The sequence below is a fragment of the Microcaecilia unicolor genome, chromosome 3 (assembly GCF_901765095.1).
Source record: "Microcaecilia unicolor chromosome 3, aMicUni1.1, whole genome shotgun sequence".
Classification (NCBI taxonomy): Eukaryota; Metazoa; Chordata; class Amphibia; order Gymnophiona; family Siphonopidae; genus Microcaecilia; species Microcaecilia unicolor.
Window position 1 is genome coordinate 13707983 of NC_044033.1, and position 19144 is coordinate 13727126.

General features: G+C 46.3%; 1 protein-coding gene across 1 annotated transcript in view; it reads left to right on the plus strand.

Annotated features, from left to right (window-relative positions):
* Window positions 1-19144, plus strand: part of DNAH8 (dynein axonemal heavy chain 8) — a 1267128-nt gene that overhangs the window by 1141987 nt on the left and 105997 nt on the right. Inside the window, 2 exon segments of the mRNA XM_030199255.1 lie at window positions 1825-1977; window positions 10220-10375. Coding sequence (XP_030055115.1) covers window positions 1825-1977; window positions 10220-10375 — 309 coding nt within the window.

Consider the following 19144-nt stretch of genomic DNA (forward strand, 5'->3'; position numbering starts at 1 on the left):
GCCCTGTTGCAGGGACGGCCAAATTTCAAGGGGGTGTCAGAGGTATAGCGACGGGGCAGTTAAAGACGTCCAAAATTTGGACGTTTCTGTGACGGGGCAGTAGAAGATGTCCAAATTTTGGACGTTTCTGCAATGGGCAGTTAAGGATGTCCAAAATTGGATGTTTCTATGAGAAAGACGTCTTTCTCATAGAAACATCCAATTTTGGACGTCCTTAACTGCCCATTGCAGAAACATCTAAAATTTGGACATCCTCAACTGCCCCCTCACAGAACCGTCCAAATTTTGGACATCCTTAACTGCCCTCGCAGGCAGGTTTGCTGTAGGGGGGAATGGGGGCCTGCCAGCATGAAAATGCATGCTGGACAGGGCTCACCATTCCTCCCCAATGATCTGCAAACCCTAATGCCAGCTCGGAGCTGGCATAGGGTTTGTCGCGGCCAGCAACCCAATCTTTGGCGTGCTGGTCGCTGATCATTGGGGATGAATGTGTTAAGCGCTGATTAGCATGCATTTGCAAGATACTTGCGCTAAGAGCCCTGTTTAGCATGTATTTACATGTTAAGTAGTAGTACTTGTGCTAAGAGCCCTCGAGCGCGTTGTTTCACTCGCTCGTGGCCTCTGATCATGGGGCAGTAGCAAATGCCGGCGCTAGTATGGCGCTAACAGCCTCTAGCACCGGCGTTTGCTTTTGATCATCTGCCTGTAAGTGCATTATTTGCCTCTTAATGTATGTTAAAAAGCTGTAACACTGAGTGCAGAGCTTTAATGCAATTTTAAATGTCACCTCATCTTACATAGTATTGAAATGCAAAATATGCAAAAGCATGTAGAGCTGCTCATTACTATGTAAGTCCCATACTGTGGCATGCGCAAGCAATAGTACAGCCTATAAATTAACCCCAGCTAACGGCTCAGATTATTTTTCCACCTGGTAGCATCGGGCCATCATGTTGCAGCCTGATGCTTCCTAGCTGTCTCATAGAAGCCAGCAGCATGCTAAATTGTAGACTCCCATGTCCCCCCCCCCCCCCTCACAGAAAAGCTTTAATCATGACCCTCCAGTCAAACCTCCTCAAGATTACCCCAGAACCAGCCAACCTCCTCCAAAGCCCCCTCCCTACCCATCTTCAAATCCTTGCTCAAAGCCCACCTCCAATGTCGCTTTCGGCACCTAACCATTGTACCTGTATCCAGGAAATGTAGACTGCCTCAATCTTGATTGACTGCACTTTTTGTCCTTTAGATTGTAAGCTCCTTTGAGCAGGGACTGTCCTTCTTTGTTAATTGTACAGCGCTGCGCAACCCTGGTAGCGCTTTAGAAATGTTAAATAGTAGTAGTAGTTTCTCCCCACCCAGAAGCCCTCTTAAATCTGAAAAGCAAATTTGCTACATACATATGACTGATACTTGATTACATTAACAAAACTTATATTTACATGACATATAGAAGTGTATAGAGTTGTGCATTCATTTGAATCATCATAGGAAATGTCAAACAACATAGTTGTTACATGTCATTGGCAAATAAAAACAAGCAGAAAAACACAAAATATGCTGTCACTAGTTCGTACAGACTAGTCACAAGAATCACTGCACACGTGCACACTGTCAGGAAAGAGTGTGCACGCTTCATGAATAATGGATACTATTTCTGAAGACTGCATGCTCTCCTCACCATCTTAACGATGTTGCTTCCATGACCACAAATTGCAAAAAAACAAACATTCCCAAAACAACATGGGAAATGACACCCCTCCCCCCCCTAAAAATGTGGTCCGTTTCTAGAAATCCTGTAATTTTCTGAATATATTTTGGTTACAGGGTGGTTGGGTGTTGCTTCAAAACTGTCACCTTGGACTTGATGTCTTGGATGAGTTGATAGAAAGTATTAATACGGCAGAGACTCTGGATGACAGTTTTCGGATCTGGATAACCACCGAGGTCCATGATAAGTTTCCAATAACAATTCTTCAGGTTTGTGAATTTTCTTGTATTTGAACTATATTTTAAATTAAGCAAGATTTATATAGGCTGCGTAATGACAGTAATTTAAAAAAATGAAACAGTTGAATCAAAGTGGCTTTCTTACAGTCAGGCTATTGTGAAGGGCTTAACCCAATATAAGATATTCTTAGCATAAGTGACAATTAATACTGGATAGTAGGAAGGACTTGGTGTTCAGACCTTCAGATACCAAGGTTTGTGGAGGCAAATTTTATGACAGGGTGCCTAGGCATGAAGGCAACATATATATCTATGTGCCTTTGTAAATTTACCCCAGACAAAGATGGTGTGTACTTTCTCCGAGGACAAGCAGGCTGCTTGTTCTCACGATTGGGTTGACATCCACGGCAGCCCCCCCCCCCCCCCAAACCGGAACAAAAAACTTCGCGGGCGGTCCCGCACGCAGGGCACACCCACCGCGCATGCGCGGCCGTCTTCCCGCCCGTGCGCGACCGTTCCCGCTCAGTCTTTTCTTTTCCGCGCTGGAGAGAGCCGTGTTCGTCTCTCTCTCTGTCAGCCCCGGAAACCGGATCGCGCCTTAGACGTGAGTTTTTCTTCTTCTTCGTTTGTTTTTCTTTTATTCTGTTTTTTTTTTTTTCAAAAAAAAAAAAGAAAAAACTTTGTTTTACTCCCCTAGTACGTTTAGCGGGGGGCGTCTCGTTGCGGCCTTGTGGCCGCGCGGTCGATTTCTTTTCGGGTGTGCTTCTTACCACCACCATGAACGACTTTGACTTCGCCGACGCGATTTTTCCGTCGATGTCCTTGAAGGTCCCGAGTGGATTTAAGAAGTGTGGTCGGTGCGGCCGGCATATCTCGCAGATCGACACTCACGCTTGGTGCCTCCAGTGCCTCGGGCCGGAGCACGATACCAAGACGTGCACCTTGTGTCTCGGTTTACAGAAACGGACACAGGTGGCGAGGCAAGTTCTGCAGGACCGTCTTTTTGGAACTTGCGCCGGCCCCTCGACGTCGACTTCGACGGCATCGGTGTCGACCGCCGGATCTTCGATACCGGTACCGATGTCCACGAAATCGGCACCGACCCCAGGAGCACAGGTTCCGTTGGCCCGCCGGTCTTCCGGAGATGGCAGGGGTGAGCGGCCGCGCGGGCAATCGGCCCCGGTCACTCCCTCTACCCAGGGCCATCGGGACCGAACCCTGTTGGACCCGATCCCTCGAGGCCGAGGGGGATCTACCTCCTCCTCTTCGGTACCGCCGAGCGCCGATGACGGGCACCGGAAGAAAGCTAAAAAGCACCGTCATCGGTCGCCCACGGCGCATGTGGCTACCAGCTCCGGCTCCAGAGATGACTTGATGCTGAGGAAGCGGTAGCGCCGGGAGGAGCGTTCCCCCTCGGTGGTAGAGGTATCCCTACGTCAGGGCATGGGCACTTCGGTGCCGTCTCCTGGACCCGAGCAGATTCTGGCACCGGCACCTCCACCGGCCCCCTCGCCTTTCCCGACAGCGGGCCTTGACGAGTGCCTCCGAGCCATCCTTCCAGGGATCCTGGAAGGGCTGATGCGCCAGACTGTGCGGCACCCCCGGCGCTGTCGATGGAGGCGCCAGCGTGCTCTAGCCCGGTGCCGAGGCCTTCGACGCCGACGCCGCTTGCGGCGCCGGTCTCGACCGCCACGCAGGTGGAGTCCACGTCGATGGAGGGAGCTTCATCCCCGCCGGCGCGGGAGTCCACCGCTCGACGACGCCACCGAGGACTCGGTGCCTCGAAGCGAGCCGGGCCCGGTTGAGGTCTGAGCTACAGGAGCTCATGTCCGACACCGAGGAAGAGGCCTCGTGGGGGGAGGAGGAGGACCCCAGATATTTCTCCTCAGAGGAGTCTGTGGGCCTTCCCTCCGACCCCACTCCTTCACCGGAGAGGAAGCTCTCGCCACCTGAGAGCCTCTCCTTTGCCTCCTTTGTCAGGGATATGTCTATCAGCATTCCCTTTCCCGTGGTCTCTGTGGATGAGCCGAGGGCCGAGATGCTCGAGGTCCTCGACTATGCATCACCATCTAGAGAGTCCTTCACGGTACCGTTGCACAATGTCCTCAAAGAGACACTGCTTCGGAACTGTTTGAGACCTTTATCTAACCCCACCATCCCCAATACAGGATCCACTCAGACCCAGAGTTAATGCGGCCCCAATTGCCTCATGACTCGGCGGTCGTGGACTCTGCTCTCAAGAGGGCACGGAGTTCGAGGGATACCGCTTCGGCACCCCCGGGGCGGGAGTCTCGCACTCTGGACTCGTTTGGGAGGAAGGCCTACCAATCTTCAATGCTCGTGACCCGCATCCAATCCTACCAGCTCTACACGAGCATACACATGCGGAATAATGTGAAGCAACTGGCGGACCTGGTCGACAAGCTCCCCCCGGAGCAGTCCAGGCCTTTTCAGGAGGTGGTCAGGCAGCTGAAGGCGTGCAGAAAGTTCCTGTCCAGGGGTATTTATGACACTTGTGATGTGGCATCTCGAGCTGCGGCCCAAGGTATAGTGATGCGCAGACTCTCATGGCTGCGTGCCTCTGACCTGGACAACCGCACCCAGCAGCGGCTGGCTGATGTCCCTTGCCGGGGGGATAATATTTTCGGCGAGAAGGTTGAGCAGTTGGTGGACCAACTACATCAACGGGAAACCGCCCTCGACAAGTTCTCCCACCGGGCGCCTTCAGCATCCACCTCTACAGGTGGACGTTTTTCCCGGGCCCGGCAGGCTGCTCCCTACGCCTACAACAAGCGTAGGTATGCCCAGCCGGCCCGAAGGCCTCATCAGGCACAGGGACAGTCCCAGCGCGCTCGTTCCCGTCAATAGTGTGCGCCTAAGCAGCCCCCTGCGCCTCCACAGCAAAAACTGGGGACGGGTTTTTGACTGGATCCATGGGAACATAGCCGTCATCAAAGTGTCCGTACCGGACGATCTGCCAGTCGGGGGGAGGTTGAAAGTTTTTCACCAAAGGTGGCCTCTAATAACCTCCGACTAGTGGGTTCTCCAAATAGTGCGGTGCGGATACGCCCTGAATTTGGCCTCCACTCCACCAAATTGTCCTCCGGGAGCCCAATCCTTCAGCTCCCATCACAAGCAGGTACTTGCAGAGGAACTCTCCGCCCTTCTCAGCGCTAATGCGGTCGAGCCCGTGCCACCCGGGCAGGAAGGGCAGGGATTCTATTCCAGGTACTTCCTTATGGAAAAGAAAACAGGGGGGATGCGCCCCATCCTAGACCTCAGAGGCCTGAACAAATACCTGGTCAAAGAGAAGTTCAGGATGCTTTCCTTGGGCACCCTTCTACCAATGATTCAGAAAGACGATTGGCTATGTTCCCTGGATTTAAAGGACGCATACACTCACATCCCGATACTGCCAGCTCACAGACAGTATCTCAGATTCCGTTTGGGAACATGGCACTTTCAGTACTGTGTGCTGCCCTTTGGGCTCGCCTCTGCGCCACGAGTGTTCACAAAGTGCCTCGTGGTGGTGGCGGCGTACTTGCGCAAGCTGGGAGTGCACGTGTTCCCATACCTCGATGATTGGCTGGTGAAGAACACCTCAGAGGCAGGAGCTCTTCGGTCCATGCAGTGCACTATCCACCTTCTGGAGCTGCTGGGGTTTGTGCTAAATTATCTGAAGTCCCATCTCCAGCCGGTCCAGTCTCAGGGATTCATAGGAGCGCTGCTGAATTCTCAGACGGCTCAGGCCTTTCTTCCCGAAGCGAGGGCGCAGAACCTTCTGTCCCTTGCTTCCCAGACCAGAGCGTCTCAGCAGGTCACGGCTCGGCACATGTTGAGACTCCTGGGTCACATGGCCTCCACAGTTCATGTGACTCCCATGGCTCACCTTCACATGAGACCTGCTCAATGGACCCTAGCTTCCCAGTGGTGTCAAGCCACCGGGAATCTAGAAGATGTCATCCGCCTCTCCATCAGTTGCCGCAATTCACTGCACTGGTGGACCATTCGGACCAATTTGACCCTGGGACGTCCATTCCAAATTCCGCAGCCCACGAAAGTGCTGACGACGGATGCATCTCGCCTGGGGTGGGGAGCTCATGTCGATGGGCTTCACACCCAGGGACTGTGGTCTCTCTAGGAACAGGATCTTCAGATCAACCTCCTGGAGCTCCGAGCGGTCTGGAACGCACTGAAGGCCTTCAGAGATCAGCTGTCCTGTCAAATTATCCAAATTCGGACAGACAATCAGGTTGCAATGTATTACATCAACAAGCAGGGGGACACCGGATCTCGCCCCCTTTGTCAGGAAGCTTTCGGGATGTGGCGTTGGGCCTGCCAGTTCGGCATGCTTCTTCAAGCCACATACCTGGCAGGTGTAAACAACAGTCTGGCCGACAGACTGAGCAGAGTCATGCAACCGCACGAGTGGTCGCTCCATTCCAGAGTGGTACGCAAGATCTTCCGAGAGTGGGGCACTCCCTCGGTGGACCTTTTTGCCTCTCAGACCAACCACAAGCTGCCTCTGTTCTGTTCCAGACTACAGGCACACGGCAGACTGGCGTCGGATGCCTTTCTCCTCCATTGGGGGACCGGTCTCCTGTATGCTTATCCTCCCATACCTTTGGTGGGGAAGACCTTACTGAAGCTCAAGCAAGACCACGGCACCATGATTCTGATTGCGCCCTTTTGGCCCCATCGGATCTGATTCCCTCTACTTCTGGAGTTGTCCTCCGAAGAACCGTGGAGATTGGAGTGTTTTCCGACTCTCATTTCGCAGAACGATGGAGCGCTTCTGCACCCCAACCTTCAGTCTCTGGCTCTCACGGCCTGGATGTTGAGGGCATAGACTTTGCTTCGTTGGGTCTGTCGGAGGGTGTCTCCCGCGTCTTGCTTGCCTCCAGGAAGGATTCCACTAAAAAGAGTTACTTTTTCAAGTGGAGGAGGTTTGTCGTTTGGTGTGAGAGCAAGGCCCTAGAACCTCGTTCTTGTCCTACACAGAACCTGCTTGAATACCTTCTGCACTTATCAGAGTCTGGCCTCAAGACCAACTCAGTAAGGAATCACCTTAGTGCGATTAGTGCTTACCATCATCATGTAGAGGGTAAAGCCATCTCTGGAGAGCCTTTAGTCGTCCGATTTATGAGAGGCTTGCTCTTGTCAAGGCCCCCTGTCAAGCCTCCTGCAGTGTCATGGGATCTCAACGTAGTCCTCACCCAGCTGATGAAACCTCCTTTTGAGCCACTGAATTCCTGCCATCTGAAGTACTTGACCTGGAAGGTCATTTTCTTGGTGGCAGTTACTTCAGCTCGTAGAGTCAGTGAGCTTCAAGCTCTGGTAGCTCATGCTCCTTATACAAAATTTCATCATAATAGGGTAGTACTCTGCACTCACCCCAAGTTTCTGCCAAAGGTGGTGTCGGAGTTCCATCTTAACCAGTCAATTGTCTTGCCAACATTCTTTCCCAGACCGCATACCCGCCCTGCTGAATGTCAGTTGCACACATTGGACTGCAAGCGAGCTTTGGCCTTCTATCTGGAGCGGACACAGCCCTACAGACAGTCCGCCCAATTGTTTATTTCCTTCGACCCCAATAGGAAGGGGGTCGCTGTCGGGAAACGCACCATCTCCAATTGGCTACCAGATTGCATTTCCTTCACTTACGCCCAGGCTGGGCTGACTTTTGAGGGTCATGTCACGGCTCATAGTGTCAGAGCCATGGCAGCGTCGGTGGCCCACTTGAAGTCAGCCACTATTGAAGAGATTTGCAAAGCTGCGACGTGGTCATCTGTCCACACATTCACATCTCATTACTGCCTGCAGCAGGATACCCGACGCGACAGTCGGTTCGGGCAGTCGGTGCTGCAGAATCTGTTTGGGGTTTAAATCCAACTCCACCCTCCAGGACCCGAATTTATTCTGGTCAGGCTGCACTCTGTTAGTTGTTCTTCGTAGGTCAATTTCTGTTATACCCTCGCCGTTGCGAGGTTCAATTGACCTGGGTTCTTGTTTTGAGTGAGCCTGAGAGCTAGGGATACCCCAGTCGTGAGAACAAGCAGCCTGCTTGTCCTCGGAGAAAGCGAATGATACATACCTGTAGCAGGTGTTCTCCAAGGACAGCAGGCTGATTGTTCTCACCTACCCTCCCTCCTCCCCTTTGAAGTTGCGTTTTACTCATTAATTTGCTTGTCATTCAACTGAGCGGGAACGGTCGCGCACGGGCGGGAAGACGGCCGGGCATGCGCGGTGGGCGTGCCCTGCTTGCGGGACCGCCCGCGAAGTTTTTGTTACAGTTGGGGGGGGAGCTGCCGTGGACGTCAACCCAGTCCTGAGAACAATCAGCCTGCTGTCCTCGGAGAACACCTGCTACAAGTATGTATCATTCGCTTTACACCAGGGGCGTAGCCAGACTTCACAGTGGGAGGGGCCAGAGCCCGAGGTGGGAGGGGCGCACATTTTGGTCTGCTTTACACTTACTCTGAGGGAGCTGCAGAAGTAATTGTGTGCTGCTTAGAATGGGTATTTTTTTTTATTTGTACCCTGCGCTTTCCTACTCATGGCAGGCTCAGTGCGGCTTAGGTACTTATTTGTACCTGGGGCAATGGAGGGTTAAGTGACTTGCCCAGAGTCACAAGGTGCTGCCTGTGCCTGCAGTGGGAATTGAACCCAGTTCCCCAGGACCAAAATCCAGCACTCTAACCACTAGGCCACTCCTCCACCAGTTATATCTACATGTATTTTATAAAAATACGCACAAAAGTGCATCCTGTTCTGTCTATTCAGGAAAAAAAATAAAACTGTGTTTATTGAGGCATCAGCAAACAGAAAACCAAAAGTCCAAAAGAAAACAAAAAAACAAAGACAGACCTCCCCTACAAGGCACTTAACTTTATCTCTTCCTAGTCTCCTCTCCCCTTGTCACTCTTCCTCTCAGTTCATTTTCAATCTGCATTTTATTTCAAAGCTACTTCCCTTGGGCTGGGCTTCCTCCCACCTAGGGATCTCCCAGTCACTCCCCCCAGTGACTCTTAATAGGGACCGAAAATGTGGGATTTCCTTACCATAAGGCCTGCTGTCCTCTGAGAATACTACTACTACTTAACATTTCTAAAGCGCTACTAGGGTTATGCAGCGCTGTACAATTTAACATAGAGGGACGGTCCCTGCTCAAAGAGCTTACAATCTAGAAGACAAGTGAATGGTTAGTCCGATAGGGGCAGTCAAATTGGGGCAGTCTGGATTTCCTGAAAGGTAAGAGTTAGGTGCCGAACGCAGCATTGAAGAGGTGGACTTTAAGCAAAGACTTGAAGATGGGCAGGGAGGGGGCTTGGCGTAGGAGCTCAGGAAGGTTGTTCCAAGCATAGGGTGAGGTGAGGCAGAATGAGTGGAGCCTGGAGTTGGCGGTGGTGGAGAAGGGTACTGAGAGGAGGGATTTGTCCTGTGAACGGAGGTTACGGGCGGGAACGTAAGGGGAGATGAGGGTAGAGAGGGGCAGCAGACTGAGTGCATTTGTAGGTAAGAAGGAGAAGCTTGAACTGAATGCGGTATCTGATTGGAAGCCAGTGAAGTGACCTGAGGAGAGGGGTGATATGAGTATATCGGTTCTGGTGGAATATAAGACGTGCAGCAGAGTTCTGAACAGATTGAAGGGGGGATAGATGGGTAAGTGGGAGGCCGGTGAGGAGTAAGTTGCAGTAGTCAAGTAGTACCTGCTACAGATAAATAGCTTCACTCTATCTGAACATGTAAAATGCTGTTCTACAAATAGCTCCTATAATGCAATTCTATGATATATATCAGCATGAAGAGAATAATTGTTTTCCATTTTTAACATAGTCTCCTTACAACTGTTTTCTTGGATTTACTGGGCATGAGGAGAGAGAGTAACTGTGTGATTGCCATTGGATTGTTAGACTTTTTGAGTCGTGATTTGTATACATAGTCATACTGAGGTTATATTGGCAGCCTTCAGAAATAGCCTGTTTTATCATCTTAGCTCCCAAGATTTTATCTGCTATACAGATGTGACAGTTTCTCTTTCCTACCCATACTTCCTTGAAGGACACCACTTTCAGCAAAGCACTAGGAGGCACCTGCAAGTAGCATGTTACAGCGCTTCCTTCCAGTACTGTGAAATCCAGGTTTATCCTTTGAATTCAGATCTCTCCTGCTGTTGCTTAATATATCTTTTCTACATATACTACTTTACACATTTTTCAGTTACAGTATTTCTTTTTAAACCTGAAAATGGACTTTCTTTTCTTTTTAACAGTCTTCTATTAAGTTCACAAATGAACCTCCCCAGGGAATGAATGCAGGCCTAAAGAGGACATTTCAAGGAATTAATCAGGACCAGCTTGATGTCAGCAATCTGCCTATGTGGAAACCTTTACTTTACAGTGTAGCTTTCCTGCATTCCGTTGTACAGGTATTTATGTGTTTTAAAAAAATATATATATTATTTATTTATTATTTTGGTAGCACTTTCTTTGAATATTCTGCAAAATCCACAGAGTGTGTGTACTTTTCACTAGTGTGGAAAGTGATAAAACTACCCCCACAAAAGAGCTATATTGTTCATGTGCTATGCAATATTTTAAAATATTCACAAAGTATAACCCAGCTCTCCATATACTTTAATATAGTTCAACCACACTTATATAAGAGGATATAATTCCACTTATTTAGGATCCTTCAGACTTCCTATCAAATTTGAAATGGATCGAGTGAGGAATACCTACCCATCATGAAAGTGCCTGGCTCACGTTATTAGCCTGTATGATGGTGATAGGAAGTCTGAAGGATCCTAAATAAGTGGAATTATATCCTCTTATATAAGTGTGGTTGAACTATATTAAAGTATATGGAGAGCTGGGTTATACTTTGTGAATATTAGTGAATACCCCCTCTACTAAGTTTGGATTAATAAGGATACCATAGAAAATGCAATATTTTAAAAGCATTCACAGAAAGGAGTAGGACATAGTAGGGTAAATTTTCCCACGGTTAATAGGTATCTATGCATCTAGAGTAGGCAGTATTGCAGGTAGATTGCTTTAACCTGTATTGTAGGATTTTCTGTTGCAATTTGCTTTCATTGGAAAATGAAGCAAGAAAAAAATAAAGTTCTCTTAGCATCATCCTTCCTCTCTCCCCCCCATCCCCCGTATTTTCCCTCAATGATAGTTAAAAATGGGGTGGAATGGACCCCAGTTACTCCTATGGTACAGTAATCCAAAATGACTGGCCTTTACATTTTTATAAATATGTTTCGGATCTGCCCTTGAAGACAATGTCTTTATATTTTTATAAAATTGGGCTCGATATTTAAAGGAGGTTAACTGGGCAGGAGAGGATACTGCCCAGTTAAACCATTCTGAGCTGGCCTACTGCCAATATTCAGCAGCACTTATCTCCACTAAGTAGCCAAAATTCCTAAAAGAATAGTCTAGAATCCATTATTAAGATGGACCTGGGATAAGCAGCACAAAATCTATTTTACTCTTTTGGGATCTTGCCAAGTACTTGTGACCTGGAGTGGCCACTGTTGGAAATAGGATACTGGGCTTGACCCAGTATGGCGATGGTTATGTTCTTATGTTCCATAACCAACTAGGTTAGGGATAGTCGTGGGGCAGAGTTTTGGTGGAGACACAACTTAGCCAGTGTAGAAAAATGTCTTGAAAGTAGCTGAAAAATATTCACCAGGTAGCAGTTTATTTGGTTTGCTAACCAGCTAAGTAAGGGGCCCTTTTACAAAGCAGCAGTAGGGCTACCACGCGTGTAGCATGCACCAAATCAACACTACTGCCTGGGTAGCTCGCTTACCCGGCAGTAATGTCAAAGTTGGCATGTGCTATTTCTACTACAGGAGGCGTTCCCAGTGGTAACTGGCATCGCAGCCACATTGGTGCATGCTGCATGAGTACCACATGTGTAGCATGTCATCCCTTACTGCTAGTAAGGGCTCAGGCAGTAAATAGCCATGCGCTACCTTTAATTCTAGTGCATGGCCATTTACTGCCCCCATTGAAAAAAGCCACAGTAGAAAATGATCCAGCATGCACCAAAAACACGTGCCCACACTACTGCAGGCTACTTTTTACTGTGGCACTAAGTTGCAGTTGAAGAACAAGGCATTTCTCAGAAGATGAAAAGATTGCATTTGGAAATGCCCACCTCCTTGAGGATACACCCAATAAAATGTTTGAAGGCAGGCTGGCAGAGTGGATGTCATTGACACACACTGGTGAGCAGTCGTGGCCTCGCATGGGAAGATATTTGGCAGCTCTCCTTCAGCTCATTTGGATCCAAAGTGGCCCCAACTTAAAAACTAGCGAAGACCACTGGGGTAAATGGAATTTTAGCTACATCAAAGTTCACATATACTTTTGGCCACTGTCAAGCTGTCAAGTTTGGATACCATGCACATAGATTTAATTTTTCAAAGTCTATATATTGTAGGCATATTGAGTTCATTAGCAATAAAATATTTTTGTGTGTGTGGATGTAAATTGTAAAGAACATGTAAGTAAGAATAACTTGTATTATATCAGTATAGTGGTGACCAGCATAGAGTCTGATTCACAAAGGCTTTTTTCCCATTTTGTGGGGATGGGAAAGACTTTGGTGAATCAAGATTTTTCATGTGACTGTTATGATACATTCAGAGTGTTCTATTGGGACAAACTAGAAAAGTCATGGACTGAAAATTTTACCTTGATAAAACAGAGACCTGAAAAGTTACTTCCCATAGATTTTTTTTTTTTTCTAGTGTGTGTCATTTTACAGTGGTTTACTCTTAAACTTTTTAGTTCATGCTACTGAGAGTGTATACTAAAACCAGGCCCTGCCAATTAAATCCATATGCAAAATGTTGAAAATTCGCATGGGCTTTATTTTAGTTACATTTGTACCCTGCGCTTTCCCACTCATGGCAGGCTCAATGCGGCTTACATGGGGCAGTGGAGGGTTAAGTGACTTGCCCAGAGTCACAAGGAGCTCCCTGTGCCTGAAGTGGGAATCGGACTCAGTTCCTCAGTTCCCCAGGACCAAAGTCCACCACCCTAACCACTAGGCCACTCCTCCATCAGTCCCAACCTCCCTACCCCACAGGTCCCTTGTTAAACTTGCCTGGTTCTTGGGTCCCAGTGAGAAAGGAACATCCCTAGTCATTCATGTTTCACTGATGCTAAACTCCACAATGAAACAAGCCACGGATCAGCCAGTGCCATTTTGAAGTACAGCATCAGTGCCTGAGGAGAGAAAGGTGGAAACTCATTTGTCTTTTGGTTTGTTTGTTTTTTCATTTCCCAAATGAAACAAAGCATAAAAATTGTGTTGACAACAAAAATATATCCTTATAATCCTGCTCATGAATATGTAAAGAGCCATTCTAGATGTAAATATGTGAAAGGCTGCTTGACAGAAGTGTTCTTGTGATCTAAGGGTCTAACAGCTGTCATCAATGCCATGTCATCAATGTCATCAGGACTGATCAGATCTCATCGCAGGCCAGGTTTTGTAACCACCATGGTAATGCTTATACATGACATATTTTACCTTTATTTTTCTGGGGCAGAAAAACCCTAATGCAACAAAATAAAAACGTTTGGACTCCTCTACAGTCTTGGTTTAATACTAAGGGCCCTGTTTATAAAGGTACGCTAGCATGTTTAGGGCATGCTAAAATTTAGCACGTGCTAACTGTGTAGATGCTCATAATATTCCTATGGGCGTCTACATGGTTAGTGTGTATTAATTTTTAGCACACACTAAAAACGCTAGCGCACCTTTATAAACAGGGCCCTTAGTATTAAACCAAGACTGTTTGATGTACTATCCTGTGGGATTTCCTGTAGAGTAGAAGCCATTTAATGAGCAGTTTCTCTGTGGATGTAAATGAGCTCCTCAGGAGGTCCAACAGAAAAGGTCACAATTATTGAGCATCTTGAGAACTAGCTATGTTTTTTGTGAAAACTGATGTGCAATGACATTTTTGTGTGCTGGTTTTAAAAATATTTAGTTTTCTAGAAGAACAAGCCCCATTTTGTAAAATCATTGTTTTGGCATAATTTTATGTACAAAGAGCCCCATCTGCAAAAGATTTTCTGCGTAATGCCTCCGCCTCTAGGTTTGACCCTCCTCTGCTTTTCAGGCGATTGTAGAGGCCATATTAGAAACGTCATGTGGCATGGACATGTTTAAATAGTAGCATATACACATATGAAAAGGCATACACGTGTAAATGTTGATCTTTTATATTTTCAAGTACACAAGTGGGTGACATCATCGCACTTTGTTGGGACCAGGGGCGTAGCCAGACACCCAACTTTGGGTGGGCCTGGACTCAAGATGGGTGGGTAGAAGAAATCCTCTCTGACCCACAGGTGATTTGGTCTCTCCTTGTTGCACCTGCATGCCATCTGCTATTTACAAGCTATGCAGGAGGGACAGTTGTTGGGAGTTTTCAGCTGGTGGGGCTAGGGAATCAGCATATGTGTGCTGCTACTGGGTGGGCCTGGCCCACCCAGGCCCACCCTTGGCTACACCACTGGTTGGGACAGAACAGCTCTCCCAGAACTCATAACTTCCCTTTCCCATGAGCAGTAATCTCCTAAATTCCTTGCTTTCATTTTGTCTGCTCAGCAGAATGGAAACTAAACAAAGCTCTCCTTGTCAAGGCCTTTTAAAGTGTAATATCTGTGAAGCTTTAATATCCTAGAAGTATAACCTCAGCACATCAGCACACACCTGAAGCCTGTTTATTTTCTGAAATTTCATTTATTGAATATAGATAGTTTACTCACAATCAGATGTTCAGAAGTATTGCCCCAAGGCAAGAGACTCCATAATTCTGAGAGCTGTGTCAGTGGTTAGAGATAGAAACCTAAAGAGAAGGAGCTTTCATGCAGAGGTGGGAGGATAGTTAAATATATGCAAGCAGTTCAGAGCTGGGTGACTGGAATATACAATATATTATGAGAAAGAATGAACGAGTTACAAGGGGGGGGGGGGAGTAGCAGAACATGTGCTATCTGAAGCAAGATGGAGAATGTCTCTTGGACAAGGGGAGGTCAAGAAAGGGCTCAAGGCGGAGGTAAAGGGACCAATAGGTAGAGAACCTACCATCAGGTAGAAGGGGTGGTCCCAGACGGCAGCCCTTGATTGGAGGGAAAGGTCATATCCAGCTGACCTCTCAGGACAGAGATAGTAAGAATGACCAGGAAATGATAGTAGGTAGACAAAAAACCAAGCTTGGCTGAGAAAGGGAGGAGGTTTTTGCAGGGGAATAGACCACTAATAATGGACATTATACAGACAAGCAGGAGCGACTGCATTATATGTGAGACTACATTAAACACAATGCATTGCTCATAAATCTTTGCAGTGAGGACTGCAGCAGTAAAAATCCTTAGAAGTGAGAATAACAGTAAAGGCATTAAATACATTTTAGGGCCACACTATAAACTAGTATAAGGCTCTCGGGGGTCAGAACATGCCTGACAAGATTCTTTTCTTTAAATTAAAACCATTTCCAATGTTGCTCTTTTGCCAGTTTATTTTCTTTTTTTCTTTTTATGTATTTGGTATTGCTCTAAAATCTGGATTCAGGCCTTGCCTAAAATGCAAGTGTTTAATGTCCCTGGATGCAGATCATAACCAGAACAAATGCAAAGTATGAAAAGATTGTTTTAATCACCTCAGTGACCATTATGAAGCTGAAAATAGATTGATTCAAGTACAGAAGGCAAAAAGAGGAGCTCCTGTGCACAGAGGTCTGTGAGCTCTGTGCAGATGAGTTGAGAATCTTCTATGGAAAGACCCTCAATTTCCCAGTGCAGTGGCTTGAAATGTGCAGTCACTCATGAGGACTGTTAGATAATCTGAAAACTGATGTGTGCTTCTTTTGAGGTTTCCAAGCTCATAGTACAGCCATTTTCCGAGCATCAGCACAGACCTGAACGAAGGGTGACTTCCTCAGGCCTTTTCAAAGCAGAGAGCTGCATGGGAACAGGGTTAGCAGGAATCCCATGGGGATCCCCCCCCCCCAAGTCCTGTGGAAGTATAGAGTCAGGCTATACTACATATCCTTTCCTTGTGTTTCTAAGCTAGCTTAGCAATTATAATAGCACTAAAAAAACGAATGTACAAAATAAGTATCTGTATATAATATGTAAACTGCTTTGATTGTAACCACAAAAAGGTGGTATTTATTTATTTATTTATTTTTATTTATTTGTTGCATTTGTATTCCACATTTTCACAGCTCAAAGTGGCTTACCGTACATCATGAATAGTGGAGATAGGGCAGTTTAGACATTTGGCATTACAGAAGGATTTTGGGTTACATGATAATGATAAGGCATAGTAGCGATAAACAAGATATACATTATAAGACAGTTCTAGGTGCATGTGGGGAATTTCACATGTCTTGATCTTTATTATATGTCTTGTTGAAGAGATGGGTCTTCAATAGTTTGCGGAAACTGGCTAGTTCGTAGATCCTTTTTAGGTTGCGCGGCAGCGCGTTCCAGAATTGTGTGCTCTTATAGGAAAAGGTTGATGCGAGCATTAGTTTGTATTTTAAGCCTTTGCAGTTGGGGAAATGAAGAATAAGGAATGTGCGAGATGATTTTTTGGCATTTCTGGGTGGTAAGTCTATCAAGCTTGACATGTAGACTGGAGCCTCACCATGGATGATTTTGTGAACTAGGGTGCATACCTTGAACGCGATGTGTTCTTTGAGTGGGAGCCAGTGTAGCTTCTCTCGTAGGGGTTTGGCACTTTCATATTTTGGTTTTACAAATATGAGTCTAGCTGCAGTGTTCTGGGCAGTCTGGAGTTTTTTTAAGTATTTGCTCTTTGCAGCCGGCGTAAAGTGCATTGCAGTAGTCTAGATGACTGAGTACCAATGATTGTACCAGATTACGGAAGATGGTTCTTGGGAAGAATGGTCTTACTCTTTTTAATTTCCACATTGATTGGAACATCTTTTGGTTGTGTTTTTCGCGTGATTTTCAAGTGTTAGGTGTCGATCAATGGTAACTCCAAGAATTTTCAGGGTTTCCGAAATTGGTAGGTTCAGTTTTGGTGTGCATCAGAGGTCCCCTGTGCTTCAATGCTCTCAGCTATAATTCTGTACCCTCAAATGTCTTATATTCCACATTTTTGTGTTAGCATTCAATGCGGATTACAGTAAAAAAAACTTCCCACAAATGGAATGAATTACAGCTTACACCAAAAAATATACATTAAACTACTCCATATCATTTACAGAAATTAAATAAGTTTTAAAATTTTAATGAAACAGCAGGTAAGAACTAGCCCACCTGTTTACTAAGCTGTGCTAATACCGACACAGCCTATTCACTTTGAATGGGCTGTGTTGGCATTGCCGTATGGCAGCCTCTAGCACAACTTAGTAAACAGGGGGTAGATTTTTTAATTTGAATGGTCAAATTATTCCAAATTTTTGGACTTAAGTATCTAAAAGAATGTTCCAGATATTTTTTTAATCTCATCCCTCTAAAACTTGGAAAAGCCAAAGTTCAATTTTGTGCAGAATAGGAATCAATATAGTTATTGAGAAGGGAACAATAATTTGCCAGTTCATCCGAGTTTTGGCCCATGCAAGCTATCTTGAATTCTATTCTGGAATTTACTTTATAGAAATCCCCCCATATAATGAATTGCAGTAATCCAAATAAGGCAATAATACTGCTTGAGTGACACTTCTAAAACTTTGAGGACTTAAAGAAGATCAAACAGGCCTCAATTGTAACCGTAAAAAAATTTTTTTGTCAGAGCATTAACTTGATCCTCTAATGTCATCCTGGAATCAAAAGAATCGCACCTAAAACTTTTGATGTATTTTCTATCTACGAAATGTCTACTGTATTCAATATGAAATTCTTCTGTGGAATCAACTCAAAATCACCAAACCATTCTGTCATTTCAGAGGTCAGTCATTCTAGGCAGGTAGACTCAGATGTTTCATGCTGAGTACTTTTATGAGTCTGAATCAGAGCACTCCTGGGCATCTGAAGAAGAACCAGAGGGGTCCACTGGTCTCCCATCAGATTTCTCCCCACCATTTAAGATATGTAAATCTTCCTCAGAGTAGCTATCATTTACTGAGTTTATTAGGGAGATGCTAAGTCCATCCCATTTTCTTTAGAAACAAAGGAGAAACAATGGATAGCCTCTAATTCCTTGACTCCCTTCCCCTCCTTAGGAAGCTGTGACAGTGCCTGTTCACAGAATCCTGAAAGAAGTACGGATGAGAGTGGGGGAGATCCCCCTCTCTGTAACTGCTCTTAATTACAATGTTGACTCTTGGGCTCATTTTCAAAAGTGACATGTCTGCATTTGACATCCGAATCAGCATTTTCAAAACCTCTTTTTAGACGTTTTTCTCTGAAGTCCTTCAGAAGTATGTCCAAATCTCAAGGGGGAGTGTCAGGAGTGTTCAGGGCGGAACTTGGGCATTCCTAAGACTTAGACGTTTTTCATCCATAATGAACCAAAACAAAACTGTCGAAGACTAAAACTTGAGACGTTTTGAACTAGACCTGTTTTTATAATGAATAAGGCACAAAAGGTGCCCTAAATAACCAGATGACCACTGGAGGGAATCAGGAATGACCTCCCCTTATTCCCCCAGTGGTCACTAACCCCCTCTCACCCCCCAAAAATGTGATGAAAAACTTTACTTGCCAGCCGCTGTGCCACCCTCAGATGTTATACTCAAGTCCATCAGAATAGCATGCAGGTCCCTGGAGTGGTCTAGTGGTGGATGCGGAGCACTGCAGAGAGGTGGACCCAGGCTTCTACCTCCCCCTACCTGTTACACTTGTGAAGGAACCTGTGAACCCTCCAAAACACATCAGAAACCCATTGTACCCACATATACGAAAGCGCTAAATCCCTAAGGGAAAAGCTACACTGGCTTCCACTTAAAGAACGTATTACGTTCAAGATATGTTCCCTACTCCACAAAACCATTCACGAAGATGCCCCAGCCTACATGTCAGACCTGATAGACTTGCCACCCAGGAACGCTAAAAGATCATCACGCACGTTCCTTAATCTTCACTTCCCCAGTTGCAAAGGCCTAAAATACAAACTAACTCATGCGTCAAACTTTTCTTACCTGAGTACACAGTTATGGAACGCACTGCCACGCAACTTAAAA